The 24843-nt window shown below is 41.0% G+C and overlaps 2 protein-coding genes across 2 annotated transcripts; one reads left to right on the forward strand and one right to left on the reverse strand.

Moving 5' to 3' along the window:
• Window positions 1–1931: 1931 nt before the first annotated feature.
• Window positions 1932–5947, reverse strand: arsia (arylsulfatase family, member Ia). Its single transcript, XM_059346513.1, has 2 exons — window positions 5634–5947; window positions 1932–4005 (listed from the first exon to the last, which is right to left on the reverse strand). Exons 1-2 carry the CDS (start codon window positions 5945–5947, stop codon window positions 2607–2609), a joined length of 1713 nt encoding a protein of 570 aa, XP_059202496.1. The 3' UTR covers window positions 1932–2606.
• Window positions 5948–18618: 12671 nt separating this feature from the next.
• On the forward strand, window positions 18619–24738 carry LOC131981875 (neurofilament heavy polypeptide-like). Its single transcript, XM_059346383.1, has 8 exons — window positions 18619–18871; window positions 19773–19825; window positions 19938–20014; window positions 20636–20694; window positions 20825–20999; window positions 21492–22625; window positions 24128–24240; window positions 24367–24738. Exons 1-8 carry the CDS (start codon window positions 18764–18766, stop codon window positions 24397–24399), a joined length of 1752 nt encoding a protein of 583 aa, XP_059202366.1. The 5' UTR covers window positions 18619–18763; the 3' UTR covers window positions 24400–24738.
• Window positions 24739–24843: the final 105 nt, after the last annotated feature.

The raw sequence follows: 24843 nt of genomic DNA on the forward strand, positions 1-24843 counted from the left end.
AAATAAACATCTCTCAGGTGGACCCCATCTGGACTAAAGATTCCTGCTTTGTATAGGCCAGAGTCATTCTTCTTCAAGTCTGTGATCTTGAGGGTCCCATTGTTGATGAAGAACTCTGTCCTGTTTCTAAAGGGCCCAGTTATCGTCACCTTCTCTTTCTTCAGAGTGAACACATTAATGGGTCCAGTAGAAAGCAGTTTTTTACACATCAGTTGGTGGCGGCTGGCATTGGTCATCACTTGTATGTAGACAGATCCTCCGATAGTGACAGAGCACACAGATGCGTTCTTCGTGGCATTACATGCTCTCTCAGCAGCTGGAAGGAAAGCTAGAAAAGGACATATTTTTACAAATTTGCTGAAATAACTCACCTTTTACACGATTTAAATGTTTCTTTAATAATGAATTTTACCATGAGATACTCCAGCTGACATCACAAGAAGGATAAAAACTGGCTCCATAATCTACTGTCATCCAGAATAACGTTTCCTTGAAAAGTGTTACTGAACTCTGCAGAAATGTTGAACTAATCACTGTCAGAGCGACTGAAATAAAACAAGGGTGATCCTCAGGGTGTCACAGAGACTGACAGGAAATGGTACACGGGTGGAGGTTCGATACGGCAGTGGAAAGGCAGGAAATGAAGTCAACTGTTTCACTTGTTTTCACAAGCAACAAGTCTGTGGCAGCACGCTGTAGCGACCTTCAAAGGCAGAGTGCAGTGACTATACTGAGGAAGTGAAGTTTAGGAAAAAACAACCTGTAGGCTGCATCTCAAACTGATAAAAGGGTTTAATTTTGGGGTTTTTTCGGGCTGCTTATTTTACCCATAAATTGCAACCAAATCCACCAGATGCACTCTGCTTTATATGCTTGCAGAAACATTAAGCCTTTCATCTTTAATTTACCCTTTCAGCTAGTAAATACAGGGCTGATTTTACTGCCTGGTAATCCCTATAAATCAAATAATATCTTAACCTCTAAAAACACACACTTTTATATTGTTATCTGAATCTACAAAGTAAACTAAGTTTAAGTAAAGTACCAGAAAATGGAAATCCTGACTTAGTATCTCAAAATTGTACTTAATTGCAGTAACTGAGTAAATGTAATCAGTTAATACCACTGACAGTAAGTGCAGCCAGAATGCAATGTTTTGTTTCTACAAAACTAAAGTGCAGATACTTCCTTTTCAAAGAAATGACAGATTTCAGATTTTGGATAATCAGATGAAATGAGAAATGGAAATGAGATACAGATTAGCTGAATTTTCCTATCATATATGTAGGCTCGTTACTGCGTTTTGGTGTTGTATGACAGTTTTGTGTGCTAATCTGATGAAACACTTGCAGTATAAGAAGAAATCATGCTTTGTCCCTCTCTGTTGAAATCACACATGTGAAACTGAGTCTCAGATTTGCGTTAGCTAACATCCTTTGACTGGAATGACCGTTTCAACATGTTTCAGCCACAGTTGTCTACAACTGCCATGGAAACTTTGATATTTCTTTTGTTTTTTTGTTTTTTTTTCTTTTTCTGCTGAAAAAAACAGAAGTGAGAATCAGAACAGCACACGCAGACACGTGAGTGACTGCAAGAAAAAAAAGGAAACATTTTACACTTAAGAAATATGACTTTTTTTACATTAAAGACCAGAGATCTGTCAGTGCCCTGATTCAGAAGTTAGTTTTGGTCTCACAACTTTCATGCAGAAGTACATGTAGGTTATAGAGTAACCTTAACTCTCACCTTTACATGCTGTAGGGCAACTTTAGTTTCAGATCAGCAAACATGTCTGTGGACAACGTTTAGATGATGAAAGATTCACTGATTTGCTAACACTGCTAAGCCAACATAATAACACACATTCTTATTTTGATGCTTTGTGACACATCCAACAGATACAGAGAGACATTGACATTCATTTCAAATCATGTTCAGACAATTAAAAGACCATTTTAATTAAAAAAAAAATGTTTACAACAAAGTTAATGGAAGCAGAAGAAAACCCTCTGCTACTGAATAATGACAAATGAAAAAAACAATTGAAAATTGGATGAGGGTTGAAATTAAAGATTCTATCACAATGCTTTTATAACAGGTAAAAAAGAAAACCTATTGTTGTTTTATTTGAAAATGTATGAATCAATAAGTAGAGGATATTGGAAAGGAGAGGTTGTGAAAGAAATTAAGTTTGCCACTGTCACAAGAGGTAGTCATCATTTATATTGATTATAGTTACAAATGTATGCAGATGATTTTTTTCTTCTCATCCATGTCAAATGCAGCGATTCTGATTTAATAAAATCTTGGATGTCTCTCTTTTTGCTCACACTTCCATTACAGAATATTGAATTTGGGGACACACACAGTTTTTATTAAAAATAGATACAAATCAGTTGAACAATTAATATGTTCAGTGTATTTTTTCATCAATCAGATCTTCTACAGAGAATGATCAGACACCTGCAGCTACAACTCAGTAACTGCAACTGGGTCTTGCAGAAGATTAGTTCCTTGTTCAACAAACACAGAAACACACCAACAAGCGGCGTTGTCCTTCTCATCATCTCCATCTTTAGTGTCTCCTCTGAACCTTTTTCAGTCTATATCCTGTTGGACATGATCCTAGTGTTGAGTCTCCTAAAAAACGACCTGCTTTTTGACAGTTTCAGCTTCTTCTTCCAGTCCTTGTTCTTTTTCTGGTAGACACTGTCCCAGCTGTCCTCCTCCTCATCTCCTACCCAGGGCACCCAGGCACCTCCATTGAGGTGGGGGTCAGCCCGTAGGTCCTCTGATGGGTACCTTACTGGCACCGCAGTGCGATTGTAGTACACCAGTCTAGCCAGCAGCTCTTTGACAACATCTGGTCTCTGCTCGGCGAGGTCAAAGCGTTCGTACGGGTCTCCGGAGATGTTGAAAAGCCACACAGATTTCCGAGGTTCAGTGTGGCGCTCCATGTTCCACCAGCTGCTGGGAAAACCTGGAAGCATCTGTGGCGGCGTCCAGTCTCCGTAGCCGGGGTCTCCTGTGAGGAGTTTCCAATCTCCGGCTCGTATGGAGGCCTGAACAGCCGTATTCCAAATCCCATATCCTTTCTGCAGGGAGCCACTGCGTGCATGATTATACAGAGGGTCAATGTTGTGCAGGATCTCCAACCTGGGCGACTCTTTTCCCTCACTGATGGCTTCCCAAACATTATACCCATCCACACCCTCTGTCAGGGACTCGTTGCCACCTGCTATTCCCACCAGTGTGGGGTACCAGTCAGTGATGTGCACCAGGGCTTTACTCACCCTCCTCTTCTTCCTCAGCAGAGGGCTGTGCACAAAGCCCAGACCCCGGATGCCGCCTTCCCAGTAGGTGCCTTTACGTCCTCTGAGTGGCCAGTTACTGCCGCCAGACAGCGGCTGGCCACCATTGTCAGTGGAGAAGATGATGACACTGTTCTGGTAGTAATCATACTTTCGAAGAGCGTATGTTATATTACGTACGGCCTCATCTACAGCTGAGACCATAGCAGCATATTTCCTGCGTGCTACATTTTCCAGCCCTCGGTACGGGTAGATGTACTCCCGCGGAGACTGCAGCGGCGTGTGAACAGCTTGGAAGGAGAGGAAGATGAACAGCGGCTGAGACTGAGGATCGTGGGTTGCCAGGATTTTGCGAACTCTTTGTGTGTAGAGATGAGTAGAGTATTTACCCCTCTGACCCCAGGCAACCGACTCCCCCTCATGGAGGTCGAAACCGCAGTGCCCGGGGCCGTCGCAGGAGTCGTAGGTGTAGTAGTTCACGCTGCCCGTTAAGGAGCCAAAGTATGTGTCAAAGCCACGGCGAGTGGGCAGGCACTCCTTCTTGTAGAAACCCAGGTGCCACTTGCCAACCATGTGGGTAGAGTAGCCGAGCTCCTGCAGTCTCTGGGGGAGGGTGACCTGGTCAAAGGGCAGGCAGTTGGGTTGGCGAGGTCGGATGATGGAGTGCTGCAGGCCAGTGTGAATTTGGTACCTGTAAGGTTAATAATTAGAAAACCGTCAGAGGGACAAATGTGTTATCAATAACCAGATACACTGGATTGTTAGATTACACACAGAAGACTAGCACAGAAAGTAAGAATGCTCCCATTTCCTCCCTGAACATCATGTGTGGTTAACAAATGCTGGAAGAGAGAAAGACAGACAGACCACATAAAGAACTAAAACTACATGTTTTGTTTTTGTCTGAGATTTTACATAAGCTTTTCAAATGGCATCTGTTTCACTTATCTCAGAAAACAGACATTTTGGCTCATTATAGTAGGAACTAGAACTATCGCCTTGTGGTTGTATCACCACCCAAGTTGCAGTTTACATACATGTCGGTCTAGATTTATGTAGCCATGACAAGCTGCTAATTCTAAAAATTGGATGCTCAAATGTTTCACCTCCTGTTCCTGAGTTATGGCGTTGAAAAAGGACAAGAAAATAAATTTTGCAGAACTTTATGATGTTACAGTGAAGTTGACCTAATCACGTCATCATTTCATCCTACTACACATCTTTAAAATTTGTCGTGATTGGCAAATTAATTCTTGAGTCATGGCTGGGACGGACAGATGATGGATGGATGTGTTTAATTTTGTTAATGGTGGCTTAGTTCCATCAAATGAAAAGTGAAGTTGAAAAATGTATGCCAATCTTGTTAATCACGTTTTTATAAACTATCAAATAATGTATAAATAGCTAATATAGTTAACTTGACACTATTAGGAAATTATTTCCAGGCTCATTAATTGACTGTGAATTGTCAAAAGCATTGAATGTAAGTTAATGTTTACAACTTTAATAATTCATAATGAATAATGTTAATAAGTGTTACCAAAATATTCAAATTATTTACCAATTTAATATTTCAAGAAAATGCAGGCCTAATGTAAAAAAATATATAAATAAAATAAACAATAATGAAAATGGACACAGGAATATTACTTTATTTTATGCCTCAATTGTGAAGCAGGTTTCAACCCCCAATACATGCTAATTCTATTTATTTTCCTATGATTATATCTGAAATACTGTGCATAAAAGGGCTTTCCCACTGCAGTGTATTTACTCAAAAAGTTGCCAGGAGTTATAGCAGGCAAACATACACTGTAATAAATTATTCTGTAGTCATTTAATTTTACTTAATATATTTGATAAACTGTATTAAATATAAATACGTCCTTGATTTTGAGGCAGTTGTGTAGGTAACTTTAAGATAAAAAATGTTTGAGATATAATCTACTTATTTTGAACACATTAAATATAATCTTTATGTGTATGTAATTCTAAATCAAGAGAATTTTGAATGTATCCAACACAATAGAATTAGTCTGTTTTTAATTGACAGGCACTTCCTGTTAAGTTGTTATTAACTCAACTTGTAACGTAGTTAGATTTAATTAATAATATTGCGTGCAATCTGTTGCCTCAATTTTATTGAGTAGCTATTGTTTATCTTTTTTTACAGTGTATGAAAATTCATTATTGTATCATTAAATACATCTAACTTAATAATTTAAACTATTTTGTGACAAGCTACGTAAACATGAGACAGTAATAAGAGTAAAAAAAGACAACATCCCGTTTAGAGGAGGTCCGAGGAGCAGCCTTTACCTGCCGGTGATGAGCTGGCTGCGGGACGGGGTGCAGATGGGCTGGATGTAGTAATTCTCCAGCTTCACTCCGTCAGCCGCCAGTTTATCCAGCGCCGGGGTCCTGATGTCAGAGCTGTGGTAGCCGATGTCGTTGAACCCCTGGTCGTCAGTCATGATGAAAATGATATGAGGAGGCTGAGGGACGGGGGAGCTGTCAGCAAAAGTGTGATCGGGCTCGTTTTCCACCTGGTTCGGACTCATCAGGTCCCAGGTGAGGTACCCGAGGCTGAGCAGGCTCATCATGGAGAACCCGGTCAGCGCTGTGGTTGCCATGGCTCCTCTGACTCTCTGTGAAAGTAGCAGTGTGTTGTCAGCAGATCATTGTGCAGAGAGGCTGAGGCTGAACGAATATATCACTCATCAGATGTCGCAATTGATCCTCAAAGGCAGTCCAGCGGTCCTAAACGTACGTGCCACTCAAAGAAAAGCTACACCTCCATCATTAAGGTCCGTCCGAGCCTCCTTTGAAAACATTTCCCCCAGTGGTCCATTAACTCCGCCCATCTGCCGGCAGCCTCTCTGGAATAACATCAGCCCCCTACCACCCAAAAACACTCGCAGAAATGTCTCTACTACATCCAGGTGGTAATGTTGAGTCATACTACTTCTCTTGTGGTTTAACTTTAATATATTTAGACAGTGATTTGTGTGTGCTAAATGTGAATATTTTTATGAAAAACTTGCAAATGTACACTTTTTTAGAAAAGCCATTAGCCATTTTTCAGCTTTATATGACAGTGAGAGATACAGAAGACATGTAGGAAAACTCTCTGAGTCTAATTTGAACCCTGGTCGCCTGCTTACAAGGACTAGCCTTGTGTCACCGGGACGCCCCAAATGTACACACTTTCAACCATTCAGTATTAAGACTACTTCAAACATAAAAGCAGAAAAAACCACCCCAGGTAACCTGTTCTTCATTCAAGCCACTTCATGGTAATTTGATTTTAGTGAATCACACTGCCACCTTTACGAATTACTAGAAAGCAAGAAAAAAAATTCCCATCTGACCTGGTTTATGGTGGGATGACAGAGACTCCACAGAACGACCCTTGCTCAGGAAAACACGGTGTGTGGGGGAGATTTGAGGCTCTGGGCAGCGACGGGGCCCAATGGGGCCCAACAGACAATCACAGACACTGTTCCCACTCAACTCCACTGCACTCACAAACACTCTCTTATTATTCCTGCTGTTTTATGAGTGCTGCGGACCCGAGGAGAGAGACAGAGCATGCTTCCCAGACTCTGATAACATCTCCAACCAGGCCTCAAAGAGCCACTTTACAAATCATCTAGCGGGTCAACAGAAAGCAGCAGGACTGCACAGCCTCAACCACAGCTCCTGTGTGAGCGGATTGCCCCACAGCGTGTAGACATTAATCACGCTGCAGATTAACTTTGACAGGGAATCAAGGACGTTTGTGGAGAGACATGGAACACAGCACAATTAATGCCAATTGTAAAGGAACATATGTAGATCAAGGGAAGACCATTTTAATGTTTGTTGTTAGGCAACAAACTTTAGTGGCCATAATATTTATGATGGGAGCAAAAGAGAAAGTCAGGCAATTTACTGTAAAGCATGACAAAGACCACGGAGGAAGGTCAGACAGAGTGGACAGATTGGTCAAACAAACACAGGACTCATGAGACAGCTGGTCATGTACCACATGGAGGCAAAAGTATAAGATGGCTTATTTTATCTTAAAGGTGATGTAAACAACATTCAGATCATATTTAGAGTTTAGAGTCTGAGTAGGGATTGCCTCCACACACATTCTCAATCCCAATTTGTCATATACAGACGGGTAGCCACTTTATTAGCTAGCAAGGTGTACCTAATAAAGTGGCGGTGTGGTCTTCTGCTGCTGTAGCCTATCTGCTTCAAGGTTGGATGTGTTGTGCATTCACAGATGGTCTTCTGCAGACCTTGGTTGTAACGAGTGGTTATTTGAGATCTCCATTCTCCTCTGACCTCTGGCATCAACAAGGCATCAAGGCTCACTGGATATTTTCTCTTTGTCTGACCATTCCCTGTAAACCCGACAGATGGTTGTGTAGATCAGCAGTTTGTGAAATACTCAGACCAGCCCGTCTGGCACCAACAACCATGCCATGTTCGAAGTCACTTAAATCACCTTTTTTCCCCATTCTGATGCTCACTTTGACCTTCAGCAGGTCGTCTTCACCATGTCTACATGCTTAAATGCATTGAGTTTCTGCCATGCGATTGGCTGATAAGATATTTGCGTTAACAAGCAGTTGAACAGGTGTACCTAATAAAGTGTCTGGTGAGTGTGTATATGTATAAATATATATTATATACAGTGTATTATATTATATGACAGATTAACACATTGAAGCAGTTGAATAGCTCAAGGTCGTTGGGGTGAAACATGGCCTGCACATGAAAACACACTGGAAGGTAAAACATCACACCTTGCAAATGTTGATATTGGTCACGGAGAGACTTGTGGGCATGGGGGTCGCCGGGCTGCCAAAGGAAGTATGAGCCTCCCATAAAGGCCATGGAGCTGCGGCCGGGGGATGTTTGCCCAGCAGCAGCAGCAGCAGCAGCAAAGGCATCTGAGTTTAAGGCAGGTCAAGACAGGAAAGAGAGCGAAGAAAAAATGATTGAGGTGCACCTGAAGTTTACTGCCCCATGTTTACTTATGAAGTTTTCCTAGAGGGACAGCTTGGACAGCTGCAGGTCACCGCAAAGAGATGTTGTGCAATCGAGGGCTTAGCGTTATTTATTATAATGTACGAACAAAAGCTTGCTATAGTCGACAGACAAGAGGGACGCTCCTGAGTGGCAGTGTCACAACATGAAAGGGAACATATCTGTGTGACCTGTGTGTGTGTGTGTGTGTGTGTGTGTGTGTGTGTCTGTGTGTGTGTGTGTTGCCAGGAAAGTAAGAGTCTCCAGGTCTTCGGGCAGCCACACTTATGAGCTGTGACTCATCTGTTTTCTGTTGGTCAGGGGTGTAACTGCAGCAGCTCACCGGGTCAACAACAACTCCACTCACAACCAACACCACCACACAAACACAAACAACACACATATACCAACACACAGCGACTCACACACACAAATATTAACACAAGCATGTGCCCACAAACTCGTCACACTTTAAAGTCTGAAAAGGTGTTGATAGGTTGATACCGCAGATATATTACAGCTTAAATTGCACATTGGCTTATCCCTTTTTGAACTGTCACATTGCCAAAATACAGAATTAACCAAGAAAATGGTTATTTCTGAGAAACAGTCACCTTACAATACACCACTGGTTCGTCTTTCATTGACCCTTACATGTTGAATAAACATCATATTTGGTTTCTGGGGGTTATTTTCAGTTATTTGTTTGTCATAACTTTTCTTAGGCTGCTGCTCAATGTCAAAAATGAGCTAAGAATAAAAAATATGTTAATCTATTATACTTCTTGTAAACCGCCACTGCCTAGTAATAACACAATTTAAACACAGTAAGAAGTCTTGTCAGGTAGAAAAAGAGGAAGAAGGTTGCTTTTCATAAACCAGCCATGCTGAGTAGTTGTGGCTCATTGGAAATTTAAGTTTCAGTCTGCAGATCACATTCTCAGAATCTTAGTTCATTCTCTTCATCTTCTTGATCACTCCTTCCTGCTCCCCTAGATGTCTAGATATCAAAAGGATGTTCGTCAGAGTAAGATTTGAGCGGAAAATAAATCTCTACTAAATGGAGATTTAAAGATGTGACAGCCACCTTGAAGTCTGTGTTAAATTGCGTTGTAAACATCTGTGGTGAGTTGGTTTGTTGTGCGCAATACTCTTCATTTATCCAAGAGAGTCATGGAACATTGTGTATTTAACAGCCCTTCCTTCCCTCTACTTCTTAATTGAAAGTGGACATATAAAACACAATCAACGTGTGGTTTCATTCAGATGGCGCTCGTGGGGGCTCATGAATGAATTTGGAACGAGGCACTTGTAGCTTTCTGTAACCTTTCACGCTTCCTATTTCTGTGGAATCGTTTTCTTACTGTCAGTTTAATAGACAAAAAGCAACAGAAGTATAGACTATGTGTTTTATCTCCAAGTTTAATCAACTCCTAATCTCCGAACGAACACACAGAAGCACGTATGCACACATTCACTAAGTGTTCTCACTTGTACGTCACTTTCCGAGCAGCTTCTAAGCCTTTTTATGGGGAACCGTGAAATAAAATAATGACTTGAAAGGGAAGCAGAGACTGGGGGTGCTGCTGCTGCTGCTGAAACAGATGTTGGCTTTGGCTAAAGGAAGAGGTGCTGTTACTGAATACGGCTGCTCCCCTTCACCATGAACACTACCTTCTTTCTAATCAACCTAGCCCTGCCAGTAAACCTGCACATTACTCCCCCTCTTTGCCCAATTTTCTAATCTGAGTAAGACTGCATGGAGGTTTTCTTTCTTCCTGTGTGCCAACCCCGAGCCAAAACCTTCACTTCAATAGGACTGTATTCAGCTTGTCGCCCCTCTTCTATGTACAAAAGTACCTTTGTTTCAAGAGTTCGCTCAACATCTCTTTTTCATGTTATCCTTTTTTCAGCATCAGTTCATCAAATCTGAGGTAACTTTAGGGCAAATGAGTCAATGACTGTCACCCTAAAAGGCGGACAGAAGCACAGAAGCTGAGAGGAAAATGTTGAGAATTTTCAGGCTGGCTTGCAAACTGCACAAGAGAACATTGTAATGCCTTCATTGTATGCCTTTCAAGGTTAATTATTTTACCCACAAAATACCTACAAGTGCAGGTCCAATAGAGTGGTAACAAAACAGAATTAATCCAATTCAAAATGAGAGTGTATATTTACAAAATGTATCAGTTTGGTACAGTTTGAGTCGCAAAGGATGAGCAAATAATCTGACTTAGACTGGTGTCACATCCTTGTTGAAGATCTAGTTGGGGAGGGGGGGCACTGCCACGCACTAGAAACTGAATTTTGAGGAAGTTGTATTTTCTATTTACAGATAACATCTGTAACATCTGATAAAATTTACAGAACACATCAAGCTGGTGTGAAGTGCAGTAAGCTGCTGCAGTTGTTCTGAGCTGCAGTTATTGATTCTGCAGAGAAGTGCAGCTAATCTGAGTTTTTCTATAGGTATTATTTAACTTTTTAGCAGCAAATTGCGGCCAGAGAATATCATTAGTCCTGTAACTTTGTTTGACTTCTGTTGACCTATGTTACAAGGAATTTCTCCCCGCCTGATCCACAGAAACACACCTCCGGGCCAAAGAAAAATGTAATTATTACTGCCACTGCATTGTCGCTGTGTTTTCAGTGTTTGCTGTAGCTAAGGCTAGCTGTGACAATTTCATCACCAGCGTGCTTTCACTTGATATATCACCCTGTACTTTAGCTGTCTAGTTGCAGAAAGTCCCAAGGTTACACACCAGTATACAGGTACTGTGATTTACTGACTTGATTTCGAACAGGGCCGGGTCTAGGCAGGGGCAAGAGGGGGCCTGGCCCCCTCAAATAAATGTTGTGCCCCCTCAAACTAAATCCCCCAAAATATATTATATTTCATATATTTTTATTATCTCATGCCTCTCTCCTCCGCTCCACTTCTTAATGTCTTAATATCTTGCTTGCCCCCTCAAATATAAAATATATCAAGTTGTTTCATGTTTCTCGCCTCCGCTCCATCTCCCCTTTTCGCTCTGCTCAGTGTATCGGCCTGCTGCCGGCTCGCTGTGAGGGATAGCTGTCTGCCCAACTTCCAATCACCCTTCAGTATGCAAATGAGCCAGTGTCAGGTTTCTAATAGCAGCTTGCAGCAGTAAACTGCGAATGCGAAGCAAAGGAGCTCTGTTAAACTCGTTCATAGTGTTTTGTGTAGTGACATACTTAACCCTTGTGTTCTGTTCATATTTTTGTTACTCAGCCAGTGTTTGCGGGTCTGGTGGACCCGCTGCATTTTTTGGTTTTTAATTCAACACAATCAAACAATTTTATGTTAAAATACTCTACAGATGTTTACTTCATCCCAATTACAAGCAATATAAACAGCATACATGATTAATATTTGCCCCTTACCTTTGTTAGATCACATTTATGTATTAAAGTGCTACTCGTTTTTGTTTATTTTTTTAAGAAAAATGTAATTTAAAAAAGAGAGTTGAAAACATTCAACAAATTTACAATTTTATATTAGTCATATTAGAGATTTAACCCTTTCAGGTCATGTCAAATGTCCTGCACGAGTAATTGCCATCTGTGTTGGCTGTTTTTGCATTCTTATCACATTGGAAGCCATGCATGGTGGATCATTTCTTGGGCAAAAAGACCATTCCATTTTTTGACATCCAAATTTCTTCACTTGCTAGCTGCTGACTGGGGCTCACCACTGCTCACTGTTTGGTGCCGGGGTTGCTAGCCCTGTGGTTTGTCTTCATTTTGCAACTAGCTGATGCTAAATCTCATCATCTTCTTCAAAATCACTGTCCGACTCTGAATTTTCAGAAATGTGATCCTCATATTCTGTATCCTCTTCCTCTACATCATCATGAAAAGCTTCTCTGGCCTCCTGTACGGAGAATCTTTTGCCCATTTTGAGCAATTGTATTGTATCAGTTGTCACTGGCAAAGCTCCATTTATTGTGCCCCAGCCCAAATTTGCAGCTAGGATAGAGTAGCCTATGTGGAAAAAAGTAATGCAAGGAAGAGCGGGAAAAATGTGCGGGAATGTGAGTGCAGGTGCAAGTGCTTGAATGATGCTTTGACACACACACATGCAGACAGGCATGCACACGCACGCACGCACGCACACACACACACACACACACACACACACAAACAAACAACAGGCCCAGAGAGGAGGAGGACACAGTTTAGGGCCACAGGACTTACAATTTCTACACTATTATTAGGCCTGGGTGTAGGGTGAGTGGTTACTGAAAATGTGTTCTGATATATGTTCTTCACAGAAAATGAGCCAAGGCCAATGAGTCTCAGTTTGAAAAAATAAATAATCGTATCACCTTTCTTTTGATAAAAAGTGAAAACGGGTCCCACAGACCCGAACAGCACACAAGGGTTAATTGCTAATAACATAATAAAAACAAGAATTAATATTTTTCTTGAAAATCTTTATTTGTTCAGTCAACAACAACAACAACCAAAAAACCATATAACCAAATTCTTCTAGTAGCTAAGCTGTAGCCTATTATCCTAGATCAGTGTGTGTGGGCCCACAGGCCTGTCATGTGTCACAGCACGGGGAGAGAGCACTGTCCATCCCTGCCACAGACTGAGCACAAATGATCTGTGCGTGCAGACCCCTAAAGAAAACCCCGCCCCCACCCAACTTCTGCAATCTGGCTGCTATCTTACAATCGCATCTTCACTTTACCACTCCTGCAAAACTTTCAGCAGACTTGTCCCAGCCTCGTGTATCTCATTCTCCTCAGGGACTCAGCCTTGTAAACAAGTGACATACAACACTAGTGTAGAGATTGCTTGCATTCCATTCTGCTGATCATTCTGAGGTTACATATACAATGCATCCATTTTTCAGAGCTTTTAAAAAACATGCTCCTGCCCCTACCAGTGGAGATCATGGTGGCGATGCTGTAGCTAGCACCTCAGCAGCTAGTGCTGCACCTACCCCTACCAGTGTTGTAGCTAGCAGCACATCAGCTAACGTTAGCAGTGATCCTGCTGCCTGCATCACTCCAACAGTAGCTAGCATAACACCAGCAAGCACTACTTCTACTCTACCTCCTCCTTTCCCAAGTGTTCTTACAGTTAACCCCAAACTTCCCATTTTACCCAGTGACTTAACCACCATTGCACCATCCCAGCTATTATTAAGTAGCTACCCAAAACGTGCATTTAGCAAAAAACTGAGGTCGTTCAATCCTGCCTGGTACCGCACACGACCATGGCTTGAATACTCTGCTGAACAGGATGCATGTTTCTGCTTTCCCTGTCGCAAATACAGTACTGTGAATGAGAGGGATGTTGTGTTCACTCTGACTGGTTTCAACAACTGGAAAGTTGCACTGGAAAGTGACAAAGGGCTGCAGAGGCATGTGTCCTCCCACAACCATGTGCATGCTTCTACTCTCTGGGCTGAGCACCAGAAGAGAGAGGCTACTGGGGGGAATGTTGACACATTATTGGTTGGCAAGACACAGGTAGAGAAAAACCGGTACTATGTCAAGAGTGTGGGCAACGCTGTAAAGTTCCTCTGTGTCAATGAGTTGGGTCTACGCGGAACAACGGAACACAGGCGTGATGCTTCTGGTCATGATGATGATGATATTGCTTCTGGGCTTTTTCTTAAGTTAATGGAATATACCCTTGAGAAAGATGAAAAACTAGCCAGCATCGCCAAGGGTATCCCAAGGAATGCATCATATACATCAAATCACATACAAAATGAAATAATTGAAACACTGGCAAACATGGTGCTCGGAGAGATAAAAAAAAAATATGAAAATGCTGATGCTGTGGGGTTTTGCCTCAAGAGTGATGGGAGCAGGGACAGGTGTAATGTAGAAAACCTATCAGTTATGATAAGGTTTGTCAGTGCTTCCCTACCCGAGGAGCATCTCATTGGGTTGCTTGACCTCGACCAACTAGATGCACAGTACATAACCTCTGAGATCCTGAAGTGCCTCTCTGATGCTGGTTACAGTGCTGACAACATTCTGAGCCAGTGTTATGATGGGGCTTCAGTGATGAGTGGGGTGAGAGGAGGTGTTCAAGCTCTGCTCCAACAGAAGCTGGGAAAGTATATACCCTACATTCACTGCTACAACCACCAACTGCACCTGGTAGTTGTGCATGCCAAGCAGAGCGAACAATGTACTAAAAGATTTTTTGATCTGTCTTCTTCCTTGTACAACTTTTTTCAGCACCACTACATCACTAGAAAATATGATGCTCCTAATCTTAGGAGGCTAATTCAAATCCGATGGACTAGCCACTATGAGGTGACAAGATGCATAACTGAGAATGAAGATCAAATAATCACTGTTCTGTCTGAGGTGGCAAAGGATGATGATGCTGCAGTGGATCTGTGCACTGAAGCATCAGGCCTGCTCTGTCAGATTAAGAGGCAGCACTTCTTTGAAATTGGCAAGTTTCTGGTGCAAGTGCTTGGTCTACTGAAACCAGCAAATGCCATACTACAGTCTCAGTCTGTGGATATGTGCAGAGCCTCAAACATGGTTGGTACAGCACTGGATTCTTTGAGGGCCATGAGGGATCACAGTGATGAGTGGGGAGAGGGAGATGACACAGCAGCTGGGGATGACGTTCCTGCAAAGAGAAGGAGAACAATGAATAGGCACCTCAGTGACAGTGTTGTAATTACAACAGTGGGCCACACAGACAGAGATGACAGTGTCCCCCCCCATCAGTCACTTAAAAGACCTCTGCTAAACATTCTGGCCCGGGCAATTACCGAGTTGGAGACAAGATTCTGCCAGAAGAATTTGGAGCTGATGAAGGCCACGTCCAGCCTTGTGCCTACATCTGACACATTCCTCCACGGAGCTCTGTTGCATCCTTTGGTTGAGCTGGCTGGCACTGATGCAGGATGTCTGAAAAATGAAATCCTGGTGGTAAAGCCCATGTTGCTAAAGGAATGCCCCAATGAACCAGATCTATCTACTGTCTGCAAAACCCTACAGCACTACAAGGCAGCATTTCCCTCGCTGTACAAGTTGTACATTACAGCACTGGTCATTGGGGTGTCTTCAGCTGCATGTGAGAGCTCTTTCTCTACACTGTCCCGTGTCTTAACCCCCTTTCGCAGAACTATGCTGCATCACAGAAAGAGGAACCTGGTTATCTTGGCCCATGAAAAGTCCCTTACAAACAAGCTGGACATGGACGAATTTGTGAGAGAGTTTGCCAAGGGAAACAGGAGGCTGACGTTGACCTAGAGACCTAGGAGAACATAATTAAAATTAGTGGCCAGCAAAAATGCCGTAGTTAGCCAACGTTAAAATAACCGTCACCTTAAAAGACGTTGACGTTAAGCTTACACTAGCGAACGCTAACTGGTGAATTTCCCAGTAAAGTTTATATGGAAATTGTTATATAGCCTCTATGTAATTTTTTTATTACTTATTAATTATTCAATCTGATTAAAAATTGAAAGATGGTGTACTTACCATTTTAATAGCAGGAAGAAACACAACATCGCTGATAAAATCTGCCGAGTCACAGCTGGTCAAAGCCACAGCTTCTTCTTCTTCTTCTTCTTCTTCTTTGTTGTTTAATGGCAGTGGGCTTTTCGAAGATATTATAAACCTATATTTACATGATATTAACATTTATATCATACAACAGAACTCAATAAATCAGACTGAATTGTTCTACAAAAAATGCAGTTAATCGTTCTGTCTTTTCAAAGATAAAAAGTCAACTATATGCTAATAACAGCCCAGTTAAGTAACAACTAAGTTAAGTTCAACGTCTGTGGGTTAGGCACGCTCTGTCAGTAGATGTGGTTTATCATGTCGGCTTCAAAAGCCGCAGCAATCAGTAGATCTGATGTGCAAGAAACAATTTACATGGTGAGAAAAAACAGAGTGGTTTCGATCAGTATGACTAACATTCAGCTGTATTCTCTCTCTCTCTCTCTGATAGTTTTAACACACAGGTGAGGTGGCCGTGCACAGCTCCAGCGCTGGCCTCAGTCCCAGACTGAAGGTGTGTTTGATTTGGCTCTTGTGGATCTGCAGCAGCACCTGGGCAGGAAGGCCAGACACAAAACTTCATTATGACCCTGAAGCAACATGGACGGACATCTGAAAGGGACTTAATGATCAATAACTATGGGACTTTGTGTGAAGGTGTATTTTAAATTACCTCAAAGGGTTCTTCTTGCTTTTTTAATTAACGAACCAATCAATCATAAATTTAAGGGGCGAGATATTGATACATATTGAGTTGTTCTACATAAAAAGTTGTTTTTTTTTACCAAAAGACAGATTGTAACACATTAAAGGTCCCCAGTAATAACAAATCTCACCGGCTGCAGTTTTAGGTAATTACGTGCAGAGTGAGCGCAGACATGAGCTGCTAAACGTGTGGAATGTAGAGTAGATTTATTTCCTGTGAAACAGAGTGCCATTTACGAGGGAAACCTGTACAAATATTCCAGTCATTTTCCTGCGACATGTCATCAAAGCATGCTTCGCAATGCCCTGCCTCTTTTTTCTTGTGTTTAGAGATGTTACGTTTTTCTGCCTTTTCTGTCTCTCTGATTACTTAACCCCACTCTCTTAAAAGCTATTTAACAGGTATCAGTTCAATATATTTTGACATTTAGAGAGAAAGTGGGCCGAGGAAATATTACATTTCCCATTTACAAATTGTTATTCTTCCATAAAACGTTGGTGGTCTGTCCCATCAATACGAATGGGAGCTGAGTCAGCCTCATAACCAGGTCACTTTGCCAAACATGTGGTGTGTGTGTGCGTGTGTGGAGTGTGTGTTTAGGGGAGAGGGTTTGCGGGAGATGGTGAAATCAAGCTTGGTGAGACCCACTGAGCACTGACTTTGGAATACACTGCTTTCCTTTCCTGGTTTTGCTCCATGAATGGGACCCTTTCAGCCGTTTGCTCCTGCTGACCCTCTGCTTACCCAATACTCTCCTCCAGTTTGACCCAAGTTCTCACCACCAGCGCTCTCAGATCCACTGCCCAGACACCTTTAGTTTCTTTCTCAAACCAACCAGCTGAAAGAAGTCACGCTTTTATCCAAATACACTCGATCAACAGGAGATTGAGCTTCCTGGCAGCTTTTGAAACATTTCTGATTTGTCAGTTTGACTCAATAGTTTGGATCGGCTGGCTCAGAGGTGAAGGATGTTTTTCCAACATGAAAAGATTTGAGAAGAGAGCTGAGTCAAGAAACCGAGAGGAACAAGACATAACAGCCAGAATAGACAAGAGGAGGTAGTTTATTTTAAGATTTACAGGATACTGTTGGTGGTATTTCCTTAAGTATGAGCCAGTGGTCTATGTTGGGCCCTCAGCGTTTTATTTCTCACCTTAGGTGTGTGCTTAATCTCTTCATAATACATTTGTACTTTTACACAAAGCAACCTTGGCGCCCCCTGTGGACGAAAGCGGTAGTGTTCCCCTGACCACCATGGGCAAGAGCATTTGGAAGATTGTTTTGTAAAAGTTCTTGGAACAAATTGGCTCAACTAAACGTTTCTGAAACCTGGAATATTGTTTGAATTGAAATAATTGTAAATCAAAATGAACACAAATTAGAATTATTGACATCCATCCTTTCCTTGTCTAGACTTTCTAGAGCCGGAGTATGTCAACATTATCAATAATGTAGAACTACCTGAAACCATAAAGTGTCCTTGAGACAGCTGCTTCAGGAAGCCTTCATGCTGCCAGAAAGACATATCCGATCACTAATATGATCTCTTCCAGTAAAGCTGATTCCCCCTTAGGGAAAATTACATTGAGGTTTAGAGCAATTCCAAATCATACAGACCTTGACTGCTTTCAGGGAGTGGCTTGTCTTTTCACAGGTTTCTTTCCTGGGACAGGAAACCTGAAATCAAAGGAAAGTAACAAGCAGTAAGAAAGAAAAAGAAATTAAAAAAGAAAGGGGTCTTTGTCAGTTGATGTGAATGGTTCAATATACTGGGGCCACTGTGATATTCTGCTTTAAAAAAAGCAAATATAGGTGAAACAACAGACTGTGCGTTCAGACAGCATTAAAGAATCCAAACAGAAACTGCAAAGGACCCTGAACAGACTTCCCCACAAAATAACTAAATGGGATGATTTATATTAGCAAGGGAAGGCTTTATTTGCAATATAAATATTTTGCATGGACCGCTGACAGTGTGTTATGGCTGAATGGAGGCTGTCGCAAAAGGACTACATCTCCCATGGTGCCTTGCAGCAGGAAAGGGAAACACATCTTGAGTTCACAGTTCAACGTGGTAACATGCGTGTTTCGGTGTCGAAGTATTGACTGGGAAGTGTGTGTGGTCAGTTTTAAAGTGAAAATGCTTTTAATTTAGTCGTTACTTTTGCGTTTTTATTTGTCTTAGTGTGTCGAACATGTCAGTGAACGCATCAAAGCACGAGCTGACGCAGCTGATCTACCGCCATTTGAAAGAGCATGGTTTCCACTCAGCTGCAGATGAGCTACAGAGGCACAGCCCACAGGTCGACAACACACACACACACACACAGATACACACTAACTCAGCTAATGTAACCTACTGTTACATTTCTGCAACAATGTTTCGCTTTTGAAAAGTGAAACCGTCTCATTCATCTTTTACCTTCCTACCTATTCCTTGTATTAGCAGACTAACGTTACTTTTAAACTACCAACTTCTGCTGATTACAGACTCTAAAGCTATTTTGTCACACACTTATTACACGTCATAAGATAGTGACTACTCTTTGCAGTGGTTTTAGAGCTATGGCAGCTGCACTACGTACTAAATCCAAACAGAAAAAGTATGCTATTTGGAAGGATCACAACTTAAACTGTTGTCCAAATGGTATAATTACTGCTGTTACAGTTCGGCTGGTGTTTTTTCCACATCCCAGTAGCAAAGATTTAGAAAAATATGTAAAATAGACATTTTATATATATACTTTGATCTAAAATAAAATATTATGGCCTGTAAAGAGACCTGACTATGGCCTAAGCCATGTATTTTTTCAGCAATTACAATAGTGGAAAAAAAACAAATGGTAAGTGTATAACAGGTGCTTCAAATCAATATACAGTTAAAAGTAAACCAAGAGCAAATTCAGGTTGTCAGTAATATATTTACTTATTACTGAATTCCTTAACAATAATTGCTTGATTGGAGGCATCAATAATGTCATTAGTTTAATTTGCTTCTCCTGTTATTATAGGCCAAATATGTGTTCTAAAAGGGTCTAAATATGTGTTCTAAAAGGGTCTATGGGTCATATGGGAATGACTCAAAGAGAGCTCTCTTGCTTGTTAAGATAACAACATCAGAACTTTATACTATTATAAATTATACCTAGTCAGCTGCCCAGTCATTGCATGGTTTGACGGCTTGATTTTGTTGTTCTTCTGCAGGAGGAGGAAAACGCATCTTCCTCATTATTGGACATCTACAATTCATGGTTAAAGTGAGTAGGATTTCTTAGATGTTTGCAGGAATCAATCCTATCAATCCCAGTCTTATTTGACTTTGTTGGTAGTGATGATGTGTGTACTTAATATTACTTCTATTCCCATCAGTGACTCAAAAAAGAAAAACAAGCGGACCCCGGCCAAGCGCTCCAATGCTAAAGAACAAGGAAAGAGTCCAGCTAAGGGTATGCCATTTTTTTAATTAAAACTTAAATTAAATGGAGATCCAGATAAAGACCACAAGACAAAATGTGTCCATCTAACAATGAAGTTGTTCTACATGCTATTTGGGAGATGTGGGTGGCTGTTCAGAAGTTAGCCAGGCTACAACTTGTTTGATGACTTCGTATTTTCTTCAATATAAACACTTTTTTAACCCTGTGTCTAAGACACAAGTGTAGCGGACTTGCACTTCTCACACAACAGATGTGCTCTCATTTCAATTTCTGCAGCTGTCTGCACGGACTCTGTGCAGGATCACGTTTCAAACAGATTCACTGTACATTTACTGCCAGACACTTCACAGACAAGACAAATAAAGCTGCTTTAGTGTTGTTGTCATGCAAGCGCAGCTTTGATATGACATGTTTGTGGTCTACACCTGCAGTGAGGGAAGAGATATTCTGTGAAATAAAAAAAGGCAGCAGCACCTCTTAGCCACTTATCAACCTCTGTCGCCTTAACAACATTTATAACAAACTGCTGGTGTGATTGAAAGAGGTTTTCCAATTTCACAAAAAGTAAGAAATAATTGTCTCGTTCTTTTGTCACCTTACATTTTTTTAACTTTTTTTTTTTATGTCCAGCCACTGCAAAAAAAAAGAAAGACAAGCCTGCAAACAAAGCAGAAACACAGAAAAAGAAGGTGAGTTTGTATTTTGCTTATTGCTTATTTTGCTTATAATGCAACATTTAGGCCACTGGTTTGAGAACTAGTTTGAAATGTATGTTCTTTAACTTCTAAGGAGGCTGTTCTGTCTTTTCTTTTCTTGTAGTCTGCGCCAGCGAAAAGGAAAAAAGGTGAAGGTAAATCTGAAGAAAATGTCATCAAGGCTAAAAAGTCAAAGATCCAAACAAATGACAAGACTGTGGCTGCTGGAGGAGATGATTCAGACTCTGACAGCAGTCTGGACGTAGATAAATGGAAGAAACTGGTCCTGCAGATGACAGGTAGGTTTGTGTCTGTGCGTATGTGAAAAAGACTCATTGAAGGCATTATTTTTTGTGCAAACACATAAAGTGATGTGATAAGGGATTATCCCAGGTTTCAGTAATTATTTCCTGGTACTTCAAATCTTCAAAGACCAAGCACTGAAACAGCGCAGGTGGTCAGATATTCCAGGTGAGAGGGAAAATGTGTGTTTTTCACATTGGAAAGAGACAGACAGACAGACAGAAGGGAGGAGAGGAGGAGAAAGTTTAGAGGTTTGGAAAATGCAGGACATGGTGGAAGATGAAAGGACAGGGAGAGCTGAGTCTTTTCACTTAAAGGAAGAAAGACAACCACCAGACAGGACAGCACCTCACCATGGGAAACAGTGATTTCATACACAGAGCTGTGGACATTAGCTGTAAGGCTGCTATTGATGTTTTTTCTTTTGAGCATTTGTGCCACCTAGCCGTGTTTGTTCAATATCTTCGCCGTGTTTACTCCGTCCACAGAGGCTGATGTAGCCAAGATGGACACCATCAATGCTCTGGACTTGTCTGCACCCCCACCTGTGAAAAAGAGAGTGAGGAAACCCAGGGCCAAGCCTCCTCCAAAAACCAGCGCTCCCGTTCAAGAGAGTAACGGGACACCTGGAAATAATGAAAAGGTGGAGGAGACAGCCCTGAGAGAAACACAGACAAAGATTAGTACGCCCAAGAAGAGCAGGTCAAAAAAGACTGTGACCTCCACTGCCCCCCCGAGCCAAAACACCAACGCTGTAGAGGACACGCCAGCAACATCCACCCTGTCCCCGTCAACACAGACACCTAAGAAGGAAGGAAAGAAAGATGTGACTCCCACTGAAGAAAAAACTGATGAGACAATGTCTGAGCCCAAGAAGAAGAAGAAAAAGAAGGAGATGACTGATAACAAGGTGGAAGAGATTACAAATGACACTGGTGGAGATAAAAAAGACAAAGACACTGAAATGAAGACTGAAGTCCCAGAGCAAGATTTTGCTGATAAATCTGTAGAGAAGAAGAAGAAGAAAAAGGAAAAGGGAAACAAGGGAGAAGGCAAAATAAATAACACAGAAGAAGAAATAATAAAGGAGAACAAAACTGTGGATGTTGATAATGAGGACGTTTCAGAGCCAGTAGTGCAAGTAAAGAAATCCAAGAAGAAGAAAAAGGAGAAAACTGATCAGGAAAATTCAGCAGGTAGTGAGGAAAAGCAAATAGTAGAAGACGTAGAACATTCAGAACAAATCACTGAAGAGAAGAAAGAAAAGAAGAAGAGGAAGGAGATTGCTAACGAAGAAGAAAATTCAGAGCAGATAGTTAAAGAAAAGAAGGCAAAGAAGAAGAAAAAGGAGAAATCTGAAGAAGAAAATTCGGAGGATATAGTTGAAGAAAAGAAAAAGAAAAAAAAGCACAAATCTGATGATGGTGAACCGTCTGAGCAGATAGTTGAAGAAAATGAGACGACGGGGAAATCAAAAAGCAGCGACACAGATGAAAAGACGGAGCAGATTACTGAAGTGAAGAAGAAAAAGAAAAAGAAATCATCATTGGAAAATAATGACACAGAGCCACTACCTCCACCTGACCCCGATACACCAAGTCCTCCATCAGAGAAGAAGAAAAGTGAGTAGATAATGTTCGGTTCACACTACAACTTTCAAAGCTGTCAGATTGATGTACTGGTCACACTTTATAATTTGCTGTCTGTCAATCTTGACTCTTGAAGTCGTTGAGGATTTACCACTACATGTCTGTCTGCTCATGTCTGCTCTCAAAACTATGTTTTGTCATGGAAACACTTGCGTACTTAGCCTGCTAGATATCTAGAATGTGTCTATGATGCACCTTGTATCCGTGTCTCAGCTTTGAACAGTTCACACACAGCGCCGGTCTTGTAAAAATTGCATTCCAGTAAGACTTAACGTAACTGTATCCCAAATCGGATACCGTTCGGCTAAGATTCTATCAAAATTTCAGATTAACTATTAAATATAAATGATCATGTTATGCTTCCAATTAATTAAGTGGTGTGAAACTAAAGTCTAACTTCTTATCTTTCGAACCGTATATTGTTTTAACCATGTACGTTAGGCTCAGGTTTACCAGAGTCGGCAAAAGGACGCTAGCGCCAGTGAATTAGCCGTGTGCTAACTGTATCCCAAATCGGACACTCGCTGTAAAACAGTGGGGGCTGCTGAGTTTTTCAATTGGATGTTTCTAGGTAAGGCAAATAAATAACACTGTTATCAACACACCGGAACCGCACTTCTGTCCTTCACAATAAAATACAGTACAGTAAAAATACAGTGCAATACATGTACTTTTAAGTGTCGCCCAAGCGTTTTTACAGTTTTCTCTTGTCAGATTTACTTTCGTATTGTAATTAGACATGCAAATCTCCATGTGCATAAATGAAATTTCACATGTAGATTGTTAAATATGTATAAATTAATTACTCCTACATTGGTGGTGGCGATCTTATTCGAAATGACCATGAAAACAATAGAAAGTGCGGCATTGCAGATGTGTCCAATTTGGGATACAGTCTCTATAATTGCATTCAAGTCAATTTTGTTTAAGGGGAACATAATTACTTCTGGATTACGTTTTTCTTGATGTATCAAAAAAATGTTTCAAATCAAATTACCTGAATGTCAGTGCATTAAGGAGCTTTGGGTTGATAGATGGCTCAAATGAAGACTGCTGTTCACCTCCGGTGTGAAACCAGATGCCAACGTTGAGTTATTTGCATAAAAAAACCTACTCAATTTAACCTTACCACGTGAATAACAAAGTTATTTAACAGATGTATTTATTTTAACCCAAGGCAGGATCTTTTACCAAACATAACCAAGTAGTTTTGGTGCCTAAACCTAACCAAATCTTGGAGAAAAAACATTTCCCATAGAAAAGGAATGTTATTTTTCAAGAGACAGTGTTGGCACTCGAGTGCTGATTTGCCTCTAATCTCGAGGACTTGTTGAGAAAGCTCCAAAATCTGCCAACGAGTAGAATATCATGGCTGCAGACATGTAGTGTGAACTTGGCATAAGTTGCACTTTTGCTTTTTTTTTTTTGTTGTTGTTGCAAATTTGTATTCATGTTTCTACTTGTGAATCTGTCAGAGAAAAGCAAGTTGAAAACAGCTGAGCTCCCAGAAACTCCTGCAGTCTTTGTTGAAGATGCTGCAGAAACACAAACCCTCCAAATACCTGCCACTGACACCCCACACAAAAAGGTAACACAGTACTGTACTCTTCACCAATTATTGACAAAGCTGAATTACAAGTTATTAGTTTGAGCAATAATACATAATTCATCAGTTGCTCAGATCTTTTTGAATTCAACCTTTTTTTCTTCACAGAAAAAGAAATCTTCCAAGAGCACAGAGTCATGAAGAAGTTTGAGTCTTCGTTTCTGCAGACTAAAGGATGAAGGCGAAACGTCCTGTCCATCTTCTTTATAATTATATTTTAATGGAGGGATCACAAGAGAGAATTATTTTCCTTTTTTTTTTTAATTTTTTTTTACTCTTGTTTGTTTTATGTGTCACACAGTGTGGCATACTATGCTACAGTGGTTCATGTTTACTTCATGTTTCATCTGATATTGCCATTTTAATGGCATGAATATGTAAAAGAGATTTATAACTGATTGTTTCATGTAATGGATGATCCCTGCCTTGATATTTCTTTGATTGAAATGCATCGATTTAAAAGGAAACTGTTTCTCCGAAGCACATTATCTTTCAGTCACTGGAAGTTTTCCCGTCAAAGTCCTAAATCTTTTTGGTAGCTGAATGGTTACTCTGCATGCCACATAACAACAACCACCTTGGTTC

This window comes from Centropristis striata, chromosome 12 (genome assembly GCF_030273125.1).
Source record: "Centropristis striata isolate RG_2023a ecotype Rhode Island chromosome 12, C.striata_1.0, whole genome shotgun sequence".
Lineage (NCBI taxonomy): Eukaryota > Metazoa > Chordata > Actinopteri > Perciformes > Serranidae > Centropristis > Centropristis striata.